Here is a 19,573-nt window from a genome sequence, read left to right as displayed (position 1 = left end):
GGAGATGACAAGTGCCTGGATTAGGACCTGTGCCGCTTCCTGTGTGAGGCAGGGTCGTACTCTGCGGATGTTGTAGAGCATGAACCTACAGGAACGGGCCACCGCCTTGATGTTAGTTGAGAACGACAGGGTGTTGTCCAGGATCACGCCAAGGTTCTTGGCGCTCTGGGAGGAGGACACAATGGAGTTGTCAACCGTGATGGCGAGATCATGGAACGGGCAGTCCTTCCCCGGGAGGAAGAGCAGCTCCGTCTTGCCGAGGTTCAGCTTGAGGTGGTGATCCATCATCCACACTGATATGTCTGCCAGACATGCAGAGATGCGATTCGCCACCTGGTCATCAGAAGGGGGAAAGGAGAAGATTAATTGTGTGTCGTCTGCATAGCAATGATAAGAGAGACCATGTGAGGTTATGACAGAGCCAAGTGACTTGGTGTATAGCGAGAATAGGAGAGGGCCAAGAACAGAGCCCTGGGGGACACCAGTGGTGAGAGCGCGTGGTGAGGAGACAGATTCTCGCCACGCCACCTGGTAGGAGCGACCTGTCAGGTAGGACGCAATCCAAGCGTGGGCCGCGCCGGAGATGCCCAACTCGGAGAGGGTGGAGAGGAGGATCTGATGGTTCACAGTATCGAAGGCAGCCGATAGATCTAGAAGGATGAGAGCAGAGGAGAGAGTTAGCTTTAGCAGTGCGGAGCGCCTCCGTGATACAGAGGAGAGCAGTCTCAGTTGAATGACTAGTCTTGAAACCTGACTGATTTGGATCAAGAAGGTCATTCAGAGAGAGATAGCGGGAGAGCTGGCCAAGGACGGCACGTTCAAGAGTTTTGGAGAGAAAAGAAAGAAGGGATACTGGTCTGTAATTGTTGACATCGGAGGGATCGAGTGTAGGTTCTTTCAGAAGGGGTGCAACTCTCGCTCTCTTGAAGACGGAAGGGACGTAGCCAGCGGTCAGGGATGAGTTGATGAGCGAGGTGAGGTAAGGGAGAAGGTCTCCGGAAATGGTTTGGAGAAGAAGAGAGGAGGGGATAGGGTCAAGCGGGCAGGTTGTTGGGCGGCCGGCCGTCACAAGACGCGAGATTTCATCTGGAGAGAGAGGGGAGAAAGAGGTCAGAGCACAGGGTAGGGCAGTGTGAGCAGAACCAGCTGTGTCGTTTGACTTAGCAAACAAGGATCGGATGTCGTCGACCTTCTTTTCAAAATGGTTGACGAAGTCATCTGCAGAGAGGGAGGAGGGGGGGGGGCGGAGGATTCAGGAGGGAGGAGAAGGTGGCAAAGAGCTTCCTAGGGTTAGAGGCAGATGCTTGGAATTTAGCGTGGTAGAAAGTGGCTTTAGCAGCAGAGACAGAGGAGGAAAATGTAGAGAGGAGGGAGTGAAAGGATGCCAGGTCCGCAGGGAGGCGAGTTTTCCTCCATTTCCGCTCGGCTGCCCGGAGCCCTGTTCTGTGAGCTCGCAATGAGTCATCGAGCCACGGAGCGGGAGGGGAGGACCGAGCCGGCCTGGAGGATAGGGGACATAGAGAGTCAAGGGATGCAGAGAGGGAGGAGAGGAGGGTTGAGGAGGCAGAATCAGGAGATAGGTGGGAGAAGGTTTGAGCGGAGGGAAGAGATGATAGGATGGAAGAGGAGAGAGTAGCGGGGGAGAGAGAGCGAAGGTTGGGACGGCGCGATACCATCCGAGTAGGGGCAGTGTGGGAGGTGTTGGATGAGAGCGAGAGGGAAAAGGATACAAGGCAGTGGTCGGAGACTTGGAGGGGAGTTGCAATGAGGTTAGTGGAAGAACAGCATCTAGTAAAGATGAGGTCGAGCGTATTGCCTGCCTTGTGAGTAGGGGGGAAGGTGAGAGGGTGAGGTCAAAAGAGGAGAGGAGTGGAAAGAAGGAGGCAGAGAGGAAAGAGTCAAAGGTAGACGTGGGGAGGTTAAAGTCGCCCAGAACTGTGAGAGGTGAGCCGTCCTCCTCAGGAAAGGAGCTTATCAAGGCATCAAGCTCATTGATGAACTCTCCGAGGGAACCTGGAGGGCGATAAATGATAAGGATGTTAAGCTTGAAAGGGCTAGTAACTGTGACAGCATGGAATTCAAAGGAGGCGATAGACAGATGGGTAAGGGGAGAAAGAGAGAATGACCACTTGGGAGAGATGAGGATCCCGGTGCCACCACCCCGCTGACCAGACGCTCTCGGGGTGTGCGAGAACACGTGGGCGGACGAAGAGAGAGCAGTAGGAGTAGCAGTGTTGTCTGTGGTGATCCATGTTTCCGTCAGTGCCAAGAAGTCGAGGGACTGGAGGGAGGCATAGGCTGAGATGAACTCTGCCTTGTTGACCGCAGATTGGCAGTTCCAGAGGCTACCGGAGACCTGGAACTCCACGTGGGTCGTGCGCGCTGGGACCACCAGAGTAGGGTGGCCGCGGCCACGCGGTGAGGAGCGTTTGTATGGTCTGTGCAGAGAGGAGAGAACAGGGATAAACAGACACATAGTTGACAGGCTACAGAAGAGGCTACGCTAATGCAAAGGAGATTGGAATGACAAGTGGACTACACGTCTCGAATGTTCAGAAAGTTAAGCTACGTAGCAAGAATCTTATTGACTAAAATGATTAAAATGATACAGTACTGCTGAAGTAGGCCAGCTGGCAGTGGGTGCGTTGTTGACACTACACTAATCAAGTCGTTCCGTTGATTGTAATAGTTTCTGCAGTGTTGCTATTCGGGGCTAGCAGGCTAGCTAGCAGTGTTGTTTACGTTACGTTGCGTTAAAAGAATGACAATAGATGGCTAGCGAACCTAGAAAATCGCTCTAGACTACACAATTATCTTTGATACAAAGACGGCTATGTAGCTAGCTAAGTAGCTAGCTACGATCAAACAAATCAAACCGTTGTACTGTAATGAAATGAAGTGAAAATGTGATACAACCTGTGAATGCGACCGGGTAGTTGAGTTCTATACAGAAGACGTTGGCTAGCGTTGGCTAGCTGTTGGCTAGCTAGCAGAGTCACCTACGTTAAGGACGACAAATAGCTGGCTAGCTAACCTCGGTAAATTAAGATAATCACTCTAAGACTACACACTCTAAACCTAAACAACACAATTATCTTGGATACGATGATACGATGATACGAAGACAGCAAAGACAGCTATGTAGCTAGCTAACACTAAACTAATCAAGTCGTTCAGTTGAGTGTAATAGTTTCTCCAGTGCAGCTAATCAGTGGACGTTAGCTAGCTGGCTAGTGAAGACTACGTTAGGACGGCGAAATACGATAATTACGCAATTATCTTTGATACACGCATTGACACGCATTGGTGAGACGAGCTTTGATAGTCCAGTGTATACATTACAGAATAAAGTTAGGAATTCTCATGCGAGACAGGAGTCAGGAGTCATTACAGTGGGATTGGGACAATAGGAAAATAGCCTACGAAAGGCTATATGAGACTACTACAACAGTCAGCAGATAAATAATAGTCTTAGGCTACATTATTGCATGTTAAATGTTTCTGTTCGGTGTTAGATGAGAAAACAAATAAATTAGCTACCACTTCCACTTATCCAGTTTATCAAGTTGAGGATTAAACAGATAGCAGGTCAGCTCATGAATAACGAATAGATGAAGGGTGGAAATTGTTTAAATATCAAGGTATCTTAACCGAGACCAACTCTGTTTAAAAAAAATATTCGTTTGTTGTCACGTCTACTCCTACTCCCCTTCTCAGTTAGGCACACCTGTCACTGTCGTTACGCGCCAGCGCTTCATCGGACTCATCTGGACTCCATCAGGTCATTGATTGCCTCCCTTATATCTGTCACTTCCTCGGTTTCATTCCGGTGTCTGCATTGATGTTGTTTTGTTTCTCTTGTCCGGACGTTGATCTGGTTTAGTGTCATGTTTATTTATTGTTAAATCCTCATCCTGTACTTCCTTCCCGTCTCCCAGCGTCTTGTAGTTACGGAACGGTTCCGTATGTACTCCCATACCGTTTGTAAATGACACATTGTATGCTGAAGCTCTCATATGTGTAGCAATACGAGGTCACACAGAGAAGCGGGCGAAATGTTATAGCGGTATTTTGACATGCATAGGTGAGACGTGCTTTGATGGTGCAGCCTGTGGATTACAGAATACAATTAGGAATTTTCATGCGAGACATGAGTCAGTCAGTATGATGGGTTTCAGTGGGATTGGGACAATAGGAAAATAGCCTACGTTCTATATAAGACTACTACAACAGTAAGCAGATAAATAGTAATTGTATGTTACATTATTGCATGTAACCAAGGCTACTACGGTGGTGAAGAGCAAAATCCACTTGTATAAAATGCTAGAAAACTAGAATAAAGATGATCATTAAACTGAACTCAACTCAACTCATTTATCTAGAGTCCCCCAGGCTTGTCTCAAAGCAGCGCGATGGTACTGTCCCAATCAAAACGGTGCTGAAATTATCATCTCGGCGACCGACCACACAAGCCTATTACTTTAAATTAGTATGGTATATGGTTGTATATGACATAGCTAATGTGAGTTTTCCCCTCTGTGCTTTTTCTAGGCCCAATGGCTGTTTCCTCGTCTTCTCACTCCGCTGCCACCCGCCTGCCCCTTGTTGTTCTCAACATCAATATAAATCAATATAACCTACTGTTTTCTAGAAATCTGGCTTTTTATTCGGGTTCGGGCTCAATTGATTTCTGTAATGTAGAACCAGGCCTGGGCTCGGGCTTCATCTCACCGGGTTTGGGTCGGACCGGGAACGAATGTTCACTTCTGATGAGACCTTGAAACTGCATTTGGGTCTCGTGTCCCGTCCGGCAGTATCAATTATGCGTGTGCTTTGAATTTATGGCGACTGTGTGAAACATATACACTAGGATAAAGTATTCTATGCTACAACCTGTCTAGATAATGTGATATCTTATTATGGCCAATCTGCTGCTGGACATGTTGTGTATTTTGTGGAATTGCATTCGTGCGACAATTGGGGGAAAATGTAGTAATTAAATTTTTTCGGGAAAGGTGAAGATTTGTCCGGTGACAGTCCAAAGCCAGCAGCAAGCCGTGTAACACAGTCTCCCTAGAAAATCACAATATTTGGTTAGTAGAGACCCTACTGAATATTTCCCATTACACTTTAACTGAGACAGGTGGAAAAGCCAATATTCTCAACATACCAGTGTCAACATAGTATTTTTTCCTTATTTATATATATTTTTAAAGCATTGTTTTATGTATTTGTTCCATATCTTTTAAATTAGTTATTTACATTGCAATGTTTTGAAATACGGGCTGTTATTTTGAATGTTTTTCCTCATTTCCATACGAACGTGACGTCACCGTGTGTGCTGCTGACAGAATACTAGTGGGCACACGCTCCTCCAACCGCACTGACGCACCTGTCGCTTGCCGCGCACACAGGTGTCGGGCCTGGCTGCTTGTATGTTGCAGGAGATCGAGGAGAGGAGCACGCGAATTTGCTAAATCCAATAGTGGCGGGAAGATCATCTTCAAGATGAGGACTGCGTTGCTTTGTTTTGCTTTGGGGGTGATGCTGCGAGGAATTGAGGCGAAGGATGTAAGCATCATACCCTTTTAAAAATACCTGATTAAAAAAAACTGAATGTTCATGAAAAGGAAGGCTGTGAGGAAAGCTTACGGACAAATCTTTATAGGGAAATGTAGGCTACATGAAAATGAAACGGGTTCACAAATTTAGCCTATATGAGTCCTGCATAACCTGTTAACATAGGTCCACGTTATCCGGGAATCATGCGATGGCCCTACCCCATTGAAGTTTAAATGTAAAATGGTTAAGGTAAGGGTTAGGTTCGGGTAAGGGCTAGGTTCAGGTAAGGGTTAAGGTTAAGGTTAGGGTTAAGCTTAGGGACATCCCAAGGATCCCGGATTGACCATGTGCTAGCCTATGAAGTAGACTGTGGGACTTGCTTTTCGTGTGTGATAATAGTTTGACCTATGTCTGTCCTATACTTGACTTTAGATATTTGCTGTATCTGATTCATTAATTTATTCACAGGCAGCTATATCATGCTGTATGCAATTTGTGTATTGGGCCTTTGGGAGACATTCTTAGTACATTTTTTCTATCTAATAACCAAAAAAAAAGGGTTCTTCGGCTGTCCCCATAGCAGAACCCTTTGAAAAACCCTTGTGGGTTCCAGGTAGACCCCTTTTGCTTCCAAGTAGAACCGTTTTGGGTTCCATGTAGAACTCTTTCCACAGAGGGTTCAACATGGAACACAAAATGGTTCTACCAGGAACCAAAAAGGGTTCTACCTGGAACCAGACTATGCATTGTAGCCTTCTAGGATGCCTATCCTATAGGGCCAGATACCCTGGCTAGGTGTAGGCCTACAACATAAGGTTTAACAGGCTACCAGGCTATATGGGCCATAAGGTATAGTAGGCTACCAGACTCAATTGGGCCAGAAGGTTTAGCAGGCTACCAGGCTATGTAGGCCACAAGGTTTAGAAGGTTACCAGGCTATATAGGCCAGAAGGTTTCATAGGCTACTAGGCTCTATGGGCCAGAAGGTTTAGTAGGCTACCAGGCTATATGGGCCATAAGGTTTAGTAGGCTACCAGGCTCAATTGGGCCAGAAGGTTTAGCAGGCTACCAGGTTCTATAGGCCACAAGGTGTAGTAGGACTACCAGGCTATATAGGCCACAAGGTGTAGTAGGCCAACAGGCTCTAGGGGCCACAAGGTGTAGTAGGACTTACCAGGCTATATAGGCCAGAAGGTTTGGTAGGCTACCATGCTATATGGGCCACAAGGTTTAGTAGGCTACCAGGCTATATAGGCCAGAAGGTTTGGTAGCCTACCAGGCTCTATGGGCCACAAGGTTTAGTAGGCTACCAGGCTATATGGGCCACAAGTTTTAGTAGGCTACCAGGATATATAGGCCAGAATGTTTGGTAGGCTACCAGGCTCTATAGGCCAGACAGATTAGCAGTCTATCAGGCTAGATGGGCCATAATGTTTTGTTCTGCTACCAGGCTATAGAGGGCAGAAGGTTTAGTAGGCTACCAGGCTATATAGGGCAGAAGGTTTAGTAGGCTACCAGGCTCTATGGGCCAGAAGGTTTAGTAGGCTACCAGGCTATATGGGCCAGAACGTTTAGTAGGCTACCAGACTATATAGGCCAGAAGGTTTAATGGGCTACCAGGCTCTATGGGCCGGTTTCCCAGAAACAGATTAGGCCTAGACCTGGATTGAAAATCATTTTTTAATGGAGACTGCTAATTAGTCCAGGACTAGATTTAGACTTAATATCGTGTCTGGGAAATTCCCTATGAGTGTCAGGTGTGACGTAGACTCTGGTGTTTTCTCTTGTAAATAGGACTGGGGTCAAATGAAATTCTATATATATATATTTTTTTTACATCCACATGAATTTAAATTAATCCCCTGAAATGATTATATTGGAATGGAACTGACCCCAAACCTGACAGCAAGGCCTCGTGTACCTCAGTAGGTAATTTATAATCAGAATGGTCATAAAACACATTTCTTATTAAGCTTTCATACACCCTTAATAAAGCCTACATAGATGTTTTATTAATCATTTATAAGCAAATATCATATTAGGATTTGGAAAATAACCATTTGAATGCATACCTGTCACCCTAAGACAAATAAAGACCTGTCACCCTAAGAAATAATGATTTATGAAGCATCTATGTAGGTCTTATGAAATATCTATGAAAAATTCAATAATCCTTTACAATATATACTGCATTCAAAATGTGACCCTCTGAATTGGGGTTCTAAAGTTGCACGGTGGCCAAAAATATTCAGGTGTTTGTCAATTGCTGTCATTCTTATTCATATATCGTAGAACACCTTTTAGAAACAGTCAAATGATTTGGTGATATACACTATTTGAACAAGACATTTTACCATAGCTTCAGAAAAATATTTACAGGATCAAATCTTTACCGGTCAAAAGTTTTAGAACACCTACTCATTCAAGGGTTTTTCTTTATTTGTACTATTTTCTACATTTTAGAATAATAGTGAAGGCATCAAAACTATAAAATATCACATATGGAATCACAAAGTAACCAAAAAAGTTTAAAACAAATCCAAAAATATTTGATTTGGGCTGTAATCTGAGGTGCAGTTAATTGCCTATTTCTGAGGCTGGTAACTCTAATGAACTTATCCTCTGCAGCAGTGATAACTCTCGGTCTTCCTTTCCTATGGCGGTCCTCATGAGAGCCAGTTTCGTCATAGTGCTTGATGGTTTTTGCGACTGCACATGAAGAAACTTTCAAAGTTCTTGAAATGTTCCGTATTGACTGACCTCCATGTCTTAAAGTAATGATGGACTGTCATTTCTCTTTGCTTATTTGAACTGCCATAATATCGATTTGGTCCTTAACCAAATAGGGCTATCTTCTGTATACCCCCCTACTTTGTGACAACACAACTGATTGGCTCAAACACATTTAAAAAGGAAAGAAATTCCACAAATTCACAAGACACACCTGTTAATTGAAATGCATTCCAGGTGACTACCTCATGAAGCTGGTTGAGAGAATGCCAAGACTGTGCAAAGCTGTCATTAATTAAGGCAGAGGGTTGCTACTTTGAGGAATCTAAAATCTAAAATCTATTTTGATTTGTTTAACACTTTTTTTTGGTTACTACATGATTCCATATGTGTTATTTCATAGTTTAGATGTCTTCACTATTATTCTACAATGTAGAAAATAGTAAAAATAAAGAAAAGCCCTTGAATGAGTAGGTGTTCTAAAACTTTTGACCGGTATTGTAAATAACATACATTTTTCTGTTTCTTGGGCTTATTGCACCCGTTACTGAAATAGTTGTTCCCGTTTAGATGGTTAAGGTAGAATTATATTTGAACGATAACATATTTGCTTAGAATCTCACTTGGCGAAGGCCAGACGATGGAAAATGGAGGAATGCAACAACCATGTCTCTGTCACTAACAACGGCAAGGTACTCTGAGAAATATGCAGATAAGGCTTTACAATAAGTGGTGTGTTCATTGAACACTGAAAGTGTGGGCCCATATGGACACAGGACCAGTATTAAATTGAACACTGTGTTGATTCAACACTGGATCATTTGCTGTGTGGCCATGTTTGGAGTGGATGTTTGGCGTAACTCACTTGTCCCAACGTTCTAGTAAATTTCCTTTCATGTAAAGTAAGTCAGCGTCTCACAAACATACAATCTGATAAAAGCCATTAAAGATGAACACACTGTACTTAATGTCTTGAAAACGTCATGTTTATACACCGGTGGCCCACCATGTTTGTGTTGATGTGCAAACAGCGTCCATCGTGTGGATGGGCCGGTAAACAGACGTGTGCGAGTCCCAGTGTGTTTGTTTGTGGTGCCATAAGTACATTGGGACTTGAGTGTTTTCACCTGTCCATACTAGGTCAAGTTTGAGGGGGTCAATAAGTGCCTTTTGGGGAACACAGGAAGGAGGATGGTACAGTATGCGTGTGTTTAGTCTGAGAATGGGGGACACTTACAGTATACTGCTTTCACAAAGGATTCATGGTATTTTGCCTGTAAAAAAACTGGGCAATGTTTATATGAGGACGAGTGTACAGATCTGAGTGGGCATCTATTTTAATAACTCCATTGAGAATATACACCATCAAAAATAAATCTGTTATTCATTTGTTTAGGCAGGTCCTAAGAAACATTTTAAAACTAATAAAATGTATTTTCAAAAGAATAGAAGAGCATATTTTGAGTTTATTAGACCTTTGTTAGGGGTCTGTGCAGCCATGAAATTCAATAGCTGGTTATTTTGTTAATTAAACAGACAAGACACACCTACCCGATCACAGTCAACACACATATTTTAATAGTACCAATTTAATGAAATGTAACAGAAACAAAATACAACAAATATTTTTCCCACACAACTTCTGTCACAAGAACATGTGGAACCACTGTCATATAAAAAAAAAGGGGTCAGTTTGAAAGAGAGCGCGTGCTTTTTCTATCCACGTTTATTCTCTTTCCTCTCCTCACTACGCTTTGTTAGGGAGCATAGGGTCTTAACTTCATCACGCAGTGGCGGTCCATGCCGTTTAAGATGAGATAACATTTAAATTTTTTCATGAGCATGGCCTTATTTCTATTAGATCATATTGGGTGACTGTCATTCATATTCCATTCACTCAGTTCAATGGAACATCAATAGGATTAGGCTACTACATGATACTCAAATGTTCCTTATACCAATCATGAGGTTGCTTCAACCTAGCCTATTGTGTGAATGAATGTTTACAATGTAGGTGCAGACAAGGATGCCTGCCTGGAGTGTCAGATGGCAAGTGTTTATACTTTTAGGACAATTTCAGCTCTGTCTTGTGCTGTAAGGACAAATGCTGGGAGGCGAGAAGCAAGTATAGGGAGTGAATATTTAATGAATAAGCAGACAGGAAACAAAACACGACCAGCGTCTGGACAAGGGACACATAACAACATTAACGCTGACTCGGGAAAGAAACTGAGGAAGTGACAAATATAGGGGTGGTAATTAATAACGTGATGGAGTCCAGGCGAGTTTGATGAAGTGCTGATGTGTGTAACGATGGTGACAGGTGTGTGTAATGATAAGCAGCCTGGAGATCTCGAGTGCCAGAGTGGGGGAGTGGGAGCAGACGTGACAGTACCCCTCCCCCTGGGAGAGCTGAGGCGAGGCGCGGGAGCCAGACGAGCCGGATGGGGCATGGCGTGGGAGCCCGACGAGCCGGATGGGGCATGGCGTGGGAGCCCGACGAGCCGGATGGGGCATGGCGTGGGAGCCCGACGAGCCAACTGAGGCTTCTGAGCCTCTCGAGCCAGCTGAGGTATCCCGGTTGCTTCAGCAGCGGCAACCGGACCCGACATCACCAACAAAAACATAAAATTCCCTGATGCTTCAAATTGTGGAGTCAGCATTCTGTAAGGACAGAGGCTGGGAGGCGAGAAGCAAGTACAAGGAGAGAATGTTTAATGAATAAACAGACAGGAAACAAAACACAAACAGTGTCTAGACAAGGGACACATAGCATAATATAATGTTGACTCGGGAAAGTGGCAGATATAGGGGAGGTAATTAATAACGTGATGGAGTCCACTTGAGTCTGATGAAGCCCAGATGCGCGTAATGATGGTGACAGGTGTGCGTAATGATCAGCAGCCTGGCGACATTGAGCGCCAAAGAGGGGGAGCGGGAGCAGACGTAACATGTGCAGCAAAAGTATTTGATTTACAACAAACACAATTGGAATCAAGGTCTGAGGTCAAGGACAACACCTGAAAGGGGGGGAAGAATGGGGAGAGGAGGCTACTGCTAATACTACTTTAACCTGTAGACACATCATGAAACTACAACATGTTTGAAAACCCCTTATGAGATATTCAGAGCTAGATATTGAATTTATCTAGACATTAAACAGCAGACCTGTAGGGCTAGGATATATTCACATAACAGCAGATCTGTCAGGCCAGGATTTATTCCTGAACAGCAGACATGTAGGGCCAGGATTTATTCCTGACCATCTGACCTGACAAGGAAGACCTCCGGTTTTTAGTCTTCCTCCAGTGGTCATTGGACACTTCGGGGTCAGATGGGACATTATCCTGAAGGAGATCAGATAGTACTTCATTAGTCCACCAAAGGGGATATTTGATTGCACCAGCAAATACTTTCATCACCAATACATTCACAATAAAAACACAACAAGGACAAATAGACACTAAAGCAGCAGATCATCAATGAATATAAAAAGTGTTCACAGTAAAAAGCCTCATAGGAGCATATGGTGAAAAGCATAGCCATATAGTGTCTGTAGCCATATAGTGTCTGTAGCCATATAGTGTCTGTAGCCATATAGTGTCTGTAGCCATATAGTGTCTGGAACCATATAGTGTCTGTAGCCATATAGTGTCTGTAGCCATATAGTGTCTGTAGCCATATAGTGTCTGGAACCATATAGTGTCTGGAACCATACAGTGTCTGGAACCATATAGTGTCTGTAGCCATATAGTGTCTGTAGCCATATAGTGTCTGTAGCCATATAGTGTCTGGAACCATATAGTGTCTGTAGCCATATAGTGTCTGGAACCATATAGTGTCTGTAGCCATATAGTGTCTGTAGCCATATAGTGTTTGTAGCCATATAGTGTCTGTAGCCATATAGTGTCTGTAACCATATAGTGTCTGTAGCCATATAGTGTCTGTCGCCATATAGTGTCTGTCGCCATATAGTGTCTGGAACCATATAGTGTCTGTAGCCATATAGTGTCTGTAGCCATATAGTGTCTGTAGCCATATAGTGTCTGTAGCCATATAGTGTCTGGAACCATATAGTGTCTGTAGCCATACAGTGTCTATAGCCATATAGTGTCTGTAGCCATATAGTGTCTGTAGCCATATAGTGTCTGTAGCCTGGAGTGCCAGATGGGAAGTGTTTATACTTTTGGCACAATTTCAGCTCAGTCAGGTGCAGAAAAAGTATTTGACTGAAAACAAAATATTTGAATCCAGGTCCAAGGCCAAGGACAGCACATAAAATGAGGGGAGGGGTGGGGAGAGGAGGCAACTGCTAATATTGTGCTTTCACACTGAAGAATGTCCAAACTTTGGAACTCCCCATTCCGTTCTTCCACTTTAACCTGTACAGTCATCATGAAACTACAACATGTTTGAAAACCCCTTAGGAGATATTCAGAGTTAGATATTGGATTTATCTAGACATTGTACAGCAGACCTGTAGGGCCAGGATTTATTCCTATACACCAGACCTGTAGGACCAGGATTTATTCCTATACACCAGACCTGTAGGGCCAGGATTTATTCCTATACACCAGACCTGTAGGGCAAGGATTTATTCCTATACACCAGACCTGTAGAACTAGGATGTATTCCTGACCATCTGACCTGTAGAAGCAGGATTTATTCCTATACACCAGACCTGTAGGGCCAGGATTTATTCCTGTCCATCTGACCTGTAGGGCCAGGATTTATTCCTGACCATCTGACCTGTAGGGTCAGGATTTATTCCTATACAGGAGACCTGTAGGGCCAGGATTTATTCCTGACCATCTGACCTGTAGGGTCAGGATTTATTCCTATACAGGAGACCTGTAGGGCCAGGATTTATTCCTATACAGCAGACCTGTAGGGCCAGGATTTATTCCTATACAGGAAACCTGTAGGGCCAGGATTTATTCCTCTACAGCAGACCTGTAGGGCCAGGATTTATTCCTGAACAGCAGACCTGTAGGGCCAGGATTTATTCCTGAACAGCAGACCTGTAGGGCCAGGATTTATTCCTAAACAGCAGACCTGTAGGGCCAGGATTTATTCCTAAACAGCAGACATGTAGGGCCAGGATTTGTTCCTGAACAGCAGACCTGACCAGGAAGACCTCCTGTTTTTAGTCTTCCTCCAGTGGTCATTGGTCACTATAGTGTCTGTCAGATGGGACATTATCCTGAAGGAGATCAGATAGTACTTCATTAGTCCACCAAAGGGGATATTTGATTGCACCAGCAAATACTTTCATCACCAATACATTCACAATAAAAACACAACAAGGACAGATAGACACTAAAGAAGCAAATCATCAATGAATATAAAAAGTGTTCATAGGAGCCTCATAGGAGCCTCATAGGAGCATATGGTGAAAAGCATAGCCATATAGTGTCTGTAGCCATATAGTGTCTGTAGCCATATAGTGTCTGTAGCCATATAGTGTCTGTAGCCATATAGTGTCTGTAGCCATATAGTGTCTGGAACGATATAGTGTCTGTAGCCATATAGTGTCTGTAGCCATATAGTGTCTGTAGCCATATAGTGTCTGGAACGATATAGTGTCTGTAGCCATATAGTGTCTGGAACCATATAGTGTCTGGAACCATATAGTGTCTGTAGCCATATAGTGTCTGTAGCCATATAGTGTCTGGAACCATATAGTGTCTGTAGAAATAGTGTCTGGAACAATAGCATCTGTAGCCATATAGTGTCTGTAGCCATACATCGTCTGTAGCCATATAGTGTCTGGAACGATAGTGTCTGTAGCCATATAGTGTCTGTAGCCATATAGTGTCTGTAGCCATACAGCCTCTGTAGCCATTTGGTGTCTGTAGCCATACAGCATCTGTAGCCATATAGTGTCTGTAGCCATACAGCGTCTGTAGCCATATAGTGTCTGTAGCCATAGTGTGTCTGTAGCCATATAGTGTCTGTAGCCATATAGTGTCTGTAGCCATATAGTGTCTGTAGCCTTGTAGTGTCTGTAGCCATATAGCGTCTGTAGCCATATAGTGTCTGTAGCCATACAGCGTCTGTAGCTATATAGTGTCTGTAGCCATACATCGTCTGTAGCCATACAGCGTCTGTAGCCATACAGTGTCTGTAGCCATATAGTGTCTGTAGCCATATAGTGTCTGTAGCCATATAGCGTCTGTAGCCTTGTAGCGTCTGTATCCATATAGCGTCTGTAGCCATACATCGTCTGTAGCCAGTTGGTGTCTATAGCCATATAGCGTCAGTAGCCATATAGCGTCTGTAGCCATATAGTGTCTGTAGCCATATAGTGTCTGTAGCCATTTGGTGTCTGTAAAATGCATAGCCGCGGGAAGTAAGGGTGCTGAATTTTTTGGGGGTGAAACTATTTTTTTCTCACTAAAGTCGTATACTGGGTGTTTAATAGTGCTGTATTAGCGGACCGAAATAGCATCTGGAACGATGTAGCGTCTGTAGTGTGGGCAAATATATGTTTTCAGCACCCCCCCGAAAATAAAATTCCCGAAATTTAAAAAACATTTTTTTTACAAACGCAGCACCCCAACCCCGAAACTACTTCTCGCAGCTATGGTAAAATGATTATGTCTGCCATCACACTGCCAGGTTCCAGCAGATACTGTGGAGGGGGTTCACCTAAAGTTAGTTCACCTAAATGATGTAATGGGTAACTCAACATACTATCTGTTGATCATGGGAGTCAAGGGAAACCCACTGGCCAAAAACTGGTTGAATCAACATGGAAAAATGATTGTATTTTTTTTGTTTAAGTCCTCAGTGTAAGAGAATTCACTTTATTTTGACCTAAATCCAATGGCATGGTGAATTGTTGATTTCACGATGAATTCACGTAAGTTGACAACAGTCAAATGTGAATTAAAACTAGACATTGAACTGAAACTCCTTTCTAGGGAGTTTTTCCTAGCCACCGTGCTTCTACACCTGCATTGCTTGCTGTTTGGGGTTTTAGGCTGGGTTTCTGTACAGCGCTTTGAGATATCAGCTGATGTACGAAGGGCTATATAAATACATTTGATTTGATTTGAACTGATGTCTGTGCCAAGTGGGTCGCAATTATTATTACCGTTGTTGTGGGCCAACGGATGGGCTATGATAGCATGTCGTATCTGCCACATGACCTTTTCCCGTGGGAAGCAGCACTAGATAATTATTCTCCTAGTCTTGTTTTCTCCAAAGAAAGATGTTTCCTAAGACACAAGGTCACATTTGTGCGTGTGAGAAAGCGAGAGAACGAGAGAGAGATTAAAGCTGGCAAGAAAGGCATTTCATTGTACCTGTGCACGTGACATTAAAACTTGAATCTTGATTAGATACACTACAGCCATATATTGGACACTTATGATCATGACAGATAAACCTCGTACTATTATTGAACATGATAGGTCACCAGGTCACCAGGCCACCAGGTCACCAGGTCACCAGGTGTACGGCGTTTTCTCTAGACACATTGGTGCGGATGGCTTCTGGGTTGGATGCGCATCGTGTCAAGAAGCAGTGCGGCTTGGTTGGGTTGTGTTTCGGAGGACGCATGGCTCTCGACCTTCGCCTCTCCCAAGTCCGTACGGGGGTTGCCAGCAATGAGACAAGACTGTAACTACTAACAATTGGGGAGATAAAAGGGGGTAAAACATTATAAAACATAATAATACATTTCAAACATGCAGTGCAGATAAATTCTTCAAATTCATTATTTTACAGCACCGGTTGACTCTGACCTTTATCAAATCAAACTTTATTGGTCACATAAACGTGTTTAGCAGATGTTATTGCGGGTGTAACAAAATGCTTTGTGTTTCTAGCTCCGACAGTGCAGTAATATCTAACAATTTCACAACATATACCCAATACACACACATCTAAGTAAAATAATGGAATTAAGAATATATAAATATATGGATGAGCAGCATCGACTAAGATACAGTAGAATATCCCATCATAAGAAGGTTAATGTGCATTCTAGTATTCCCAATTCTATAGGCCAGACAAGGTCTTGATCTGCTTGTTGCTATGTAGGGCTGTTATGTAGGGCTGTTATGTAGGGCTGTTATGTAGGGCTGTTATGTAGGGCTGTTATGTAGGGTTGTTATGCACTCTCTACCTCCCACCAATTTGGGCGCATTCATTGTTTCATTTTTTACATGTTTCATTATTTAAATTGATTTTCCCTTTGTTTGTTAAATATTTATCAATTTCCCGCTAAACATCTCACCAGTAATTAATTTACTGTTTAATCCTTGTAATTTCCTAGTAACATTACTAGATATCTAGAACATAGAGGTCACATTGGTCAATTCATTCATATCAATCACATTATTTACCATTCAATTTTTCTCGGAGTGGACACATTGTTTGCAGAGCTCACAAACAATGCTACATTTGTTTGAAATATGTTTTGGTTTATTTTATTCTATTGAAGGGTTTTCTGCAGATCTACTTCAATTTATTTTGTTTGAGCTACACAGTCATTCTTTTAACTTTGAAAAATGTGGTTTTACGTCTACCTGAATGGATATTGAGTTCACCATTGTTTCTCCGCTGAAGGTGTTTCTGTGCTGGGTTTTTTAGAAACATTTGCCTGCTATAATGAGTGTGTGTTGTTTTTTTCTAGTGTGCGTGTACTGGGAAGTCCATGTGTCACTGTGAAGGAGTCAAAGGCAACAAGGTAACCAGAACACCAGCACACAGCTTTGAGACTGTATTGATTTAGAATCAATCAATTTAATACTACATTTATTTACTATTTATGCCTCATGATCATTGTTATTTCTCTCCATGATCTACACACACACACACACGCACGCACACACACACACACACACACACACACACACACACACACACACACACACACACACACACACACACACACACACACACACACACACACACACACACACACACACACACACACACACACACACACACACACACACACACACACACACACACACACACACACACACAGGGAGAAAGGGGTTTTGCAGGAGAGACGGGTCCACCTGGGTCGGTTGGGCATCCAGGCTCAGAGGGTCACCCTGGACCTGTGGGGCCAAAGGTCAGGTGTCTGTTATCATTCTTTACTGTCCTTTCCTAGGAAGTGTAGAACTTGCCCTTAAACACTGATCTAGGATCAGATTCCCCCACTACTTAACCATTAGGGGGGGTGAACAACTGTCTGACCCTGTTTCAGTGGTTTCTAACATCTCCCCTGTATCATACCATGTAGCAAAACCAATTCAACCCACGGATGTTGTGCTGACTGAATTGTACATTTTAGTGTGCCGAGACTTTTTCCTTCATTGCTACTACTGTGAATAACCTAGTCACATCTGTAACTGCTACTTCTACAGTCACCAATAGTTACTACTACTGCACCTTCTGTCTGTTACGGATCCCAATAATTAGCCTACAGATGTTGCACTCACTTTGTCTAGGGGTTTTAGGCCTAGTTAACTGGTCAGTAACCTAATTTAAGATGTGCATCTATGTGAGAAATCAGTGTATGTGCCCAGGGAGATAATACAGTATATGTACAAAAAGGAAAAATACAAAAGGCATGCCCCAAACTAAAGACAAAAACAAACGAAAGGCCTCATGGCCACCAAAACAAACCAAGCAGCCTTACAGCTTACCAGCTGCTACTCTGACTGACCATCACCTTCATTGGCAGCACCTGATGTGCTTATCAACAAGGCTCAGCATTTGGACAAGGCTGCTGCTGCCCTCTGGGGGATGGAGTATGGAAGTGTATCCTGTCAATATGTTTGCCTAACTGTGCGCTAACACGACACTGCCCACTATATAACACTATCATGAAAAATACTTTGATTTACAAGCAAGCACACCACTTTTCTTCAGGAAATTACGTTTTTCTAGTTTGAATTACTAGCTATCACAACATGCTCCTGACCCTCGTGATGTATTTAAAGTTTAAATTGCGATTCTACTGTAATTACAATAAGCTAAATCAATATTAGTTTCCATTCATTCAAAGTGTCGGGTAAATATCCACAGTAGATTTGGTAAACGAGGAAATACATCATTTCTATTGTACGGAGAACTTGTCAAATAGATAAATCCCTCTTAGTCTGTTCAAAAAGGACTAAGTTGTTCCGGTGATAATACCAACCAAGGCAAACATATCTCAAAACACTTTGGTTGCAAAGCCGGACTAAGGTAGCAACAACATCATCTTTTAGGGAATGGTAACGAATAATGGTTTCAGAGACATAAAGGAAGAGGCGAAGCAGGACGGATAGCTGGGCCTGAAATATATCTTCTTCAGCAGGTGGCATATTTGTCACAAAGCGAGGAGTTTTTTGTATGGAGGTCAATGAGAGAATGTTGAATTTGGTTAACAAAAGATGTAATGGCTGATTTGCAACGTCTGGCTTATTTGATCAAATACATGTTTTGTAATGCTTAGTTTGTTACGAGTGTACTCATATAAGTAGGAAATAAGTTGCAGATGCACAAATATATACCCCCAAGACATTTTTAGGGGGGGGGGGTATGATATTTATGCCTCAGTAACTTTCTCACTCATCAATATTCACGATTCATTCAGGATTATCTGTAACCATGGTAGCATCCACATTAGATGTGTTTAGAAACATGTTACATTCTTATTTACAATAAAAGTGACTCCAAAATGACACAATACATTATTTACCATTCATTTCTATTGGGCACAAAATCATCTGAAACACAGCCTAAACAAACAGCAAATGCATCTAACAAATGTGTAGTCACACACTTGATGTAGTCATTGCGTGCTATGAATATGGAACCAAATACTTAACTTTTTACTAATTTAATACACATATAAGTGAATTTGTTCCAATGCTTTTGGCCCCCTAAAATGCAGGACTATGTACAAAAGGTGTTGTCATTTCTTAACGGTTCACCCAATATGGATGAAAATGAAAGCTGACAGTTTGCACTTTGACCTCGTCGTCATTGTATCATTTCAAATCCAAAGTACAAAAACAACAACAACATGTGTCAATGTCTCAACACTTTTAGAGCTCAGAATATCTATCAGATTCCAAAACAACAATGTGAACAAGAAACCCCAGCAGAACACATCAGATGTCTAAAGAAACCGTCCTCCATAAATAGTGCTGTGGACAAGGCCTTACAGAGTGAGAACGGGCACCTGAACCTGTTCCTCCGCCTCTTTCTCAGCCTCACACTGGAGTCTAAATCAGACTCACTTACGAGGCCTTCTGAAAACAAAAAGGAG

The 19,573-nt window shown here is 43.0% G+C and overlaps 1 protein-coding gene across 1 annotated transcript in view; it reads left to right on the top strand.

The window, feature by feature from the left end:
* Positions 1–5,371: 5,371 nt before the first annotated feature.
* The window catches only part of LOC124042127 (collagen alpha-5(IV) chain-like), a 67,947-nt gene continuing 53,745 nt past the window's right edge, over positions 5,372–19,573 (top strand). The window contains exons 1-3 of the mRNA XM_046360486.1: positions 5,372–5,571; positions 16,937–16,990; positions 17,294–17,383. Coding sequence (XP_046216442.1) covers positions 5,509–5,571; positions 16,937–16,990; positions 17,294–17,383 — 207 coding nt within the window. The 5' untranslated portion in view covers positions 5,372–5,508. The remainder of the gene's footprint in view (positions 5,572–16,936; positions 16,991–17,293; positions 17,384–19,573) is intronic.

The sequence above is a fragment of the Oncorhynchus gorbuscha genome, linkage group LG08, assembly GCF_021184085.1.
Source record: "Oncorhynchus gorbuscha isolate QuinsamMale2020 ecotype Even-year linkage group LG08, OgorEven_v1.0, whole genome shotgun sequence".
Classification (NCBI taxonomy): domain Eukaryota; kingdom Metazoa; phylum Chordata; class Actinopteri; order Salmoniformes; family Salmonidae; genus Oncorhynchus; species Oncorhynchus gorbuscha.
This window is presented reverse-complemented; position numbering and strand designations above follow the sequence as displayed.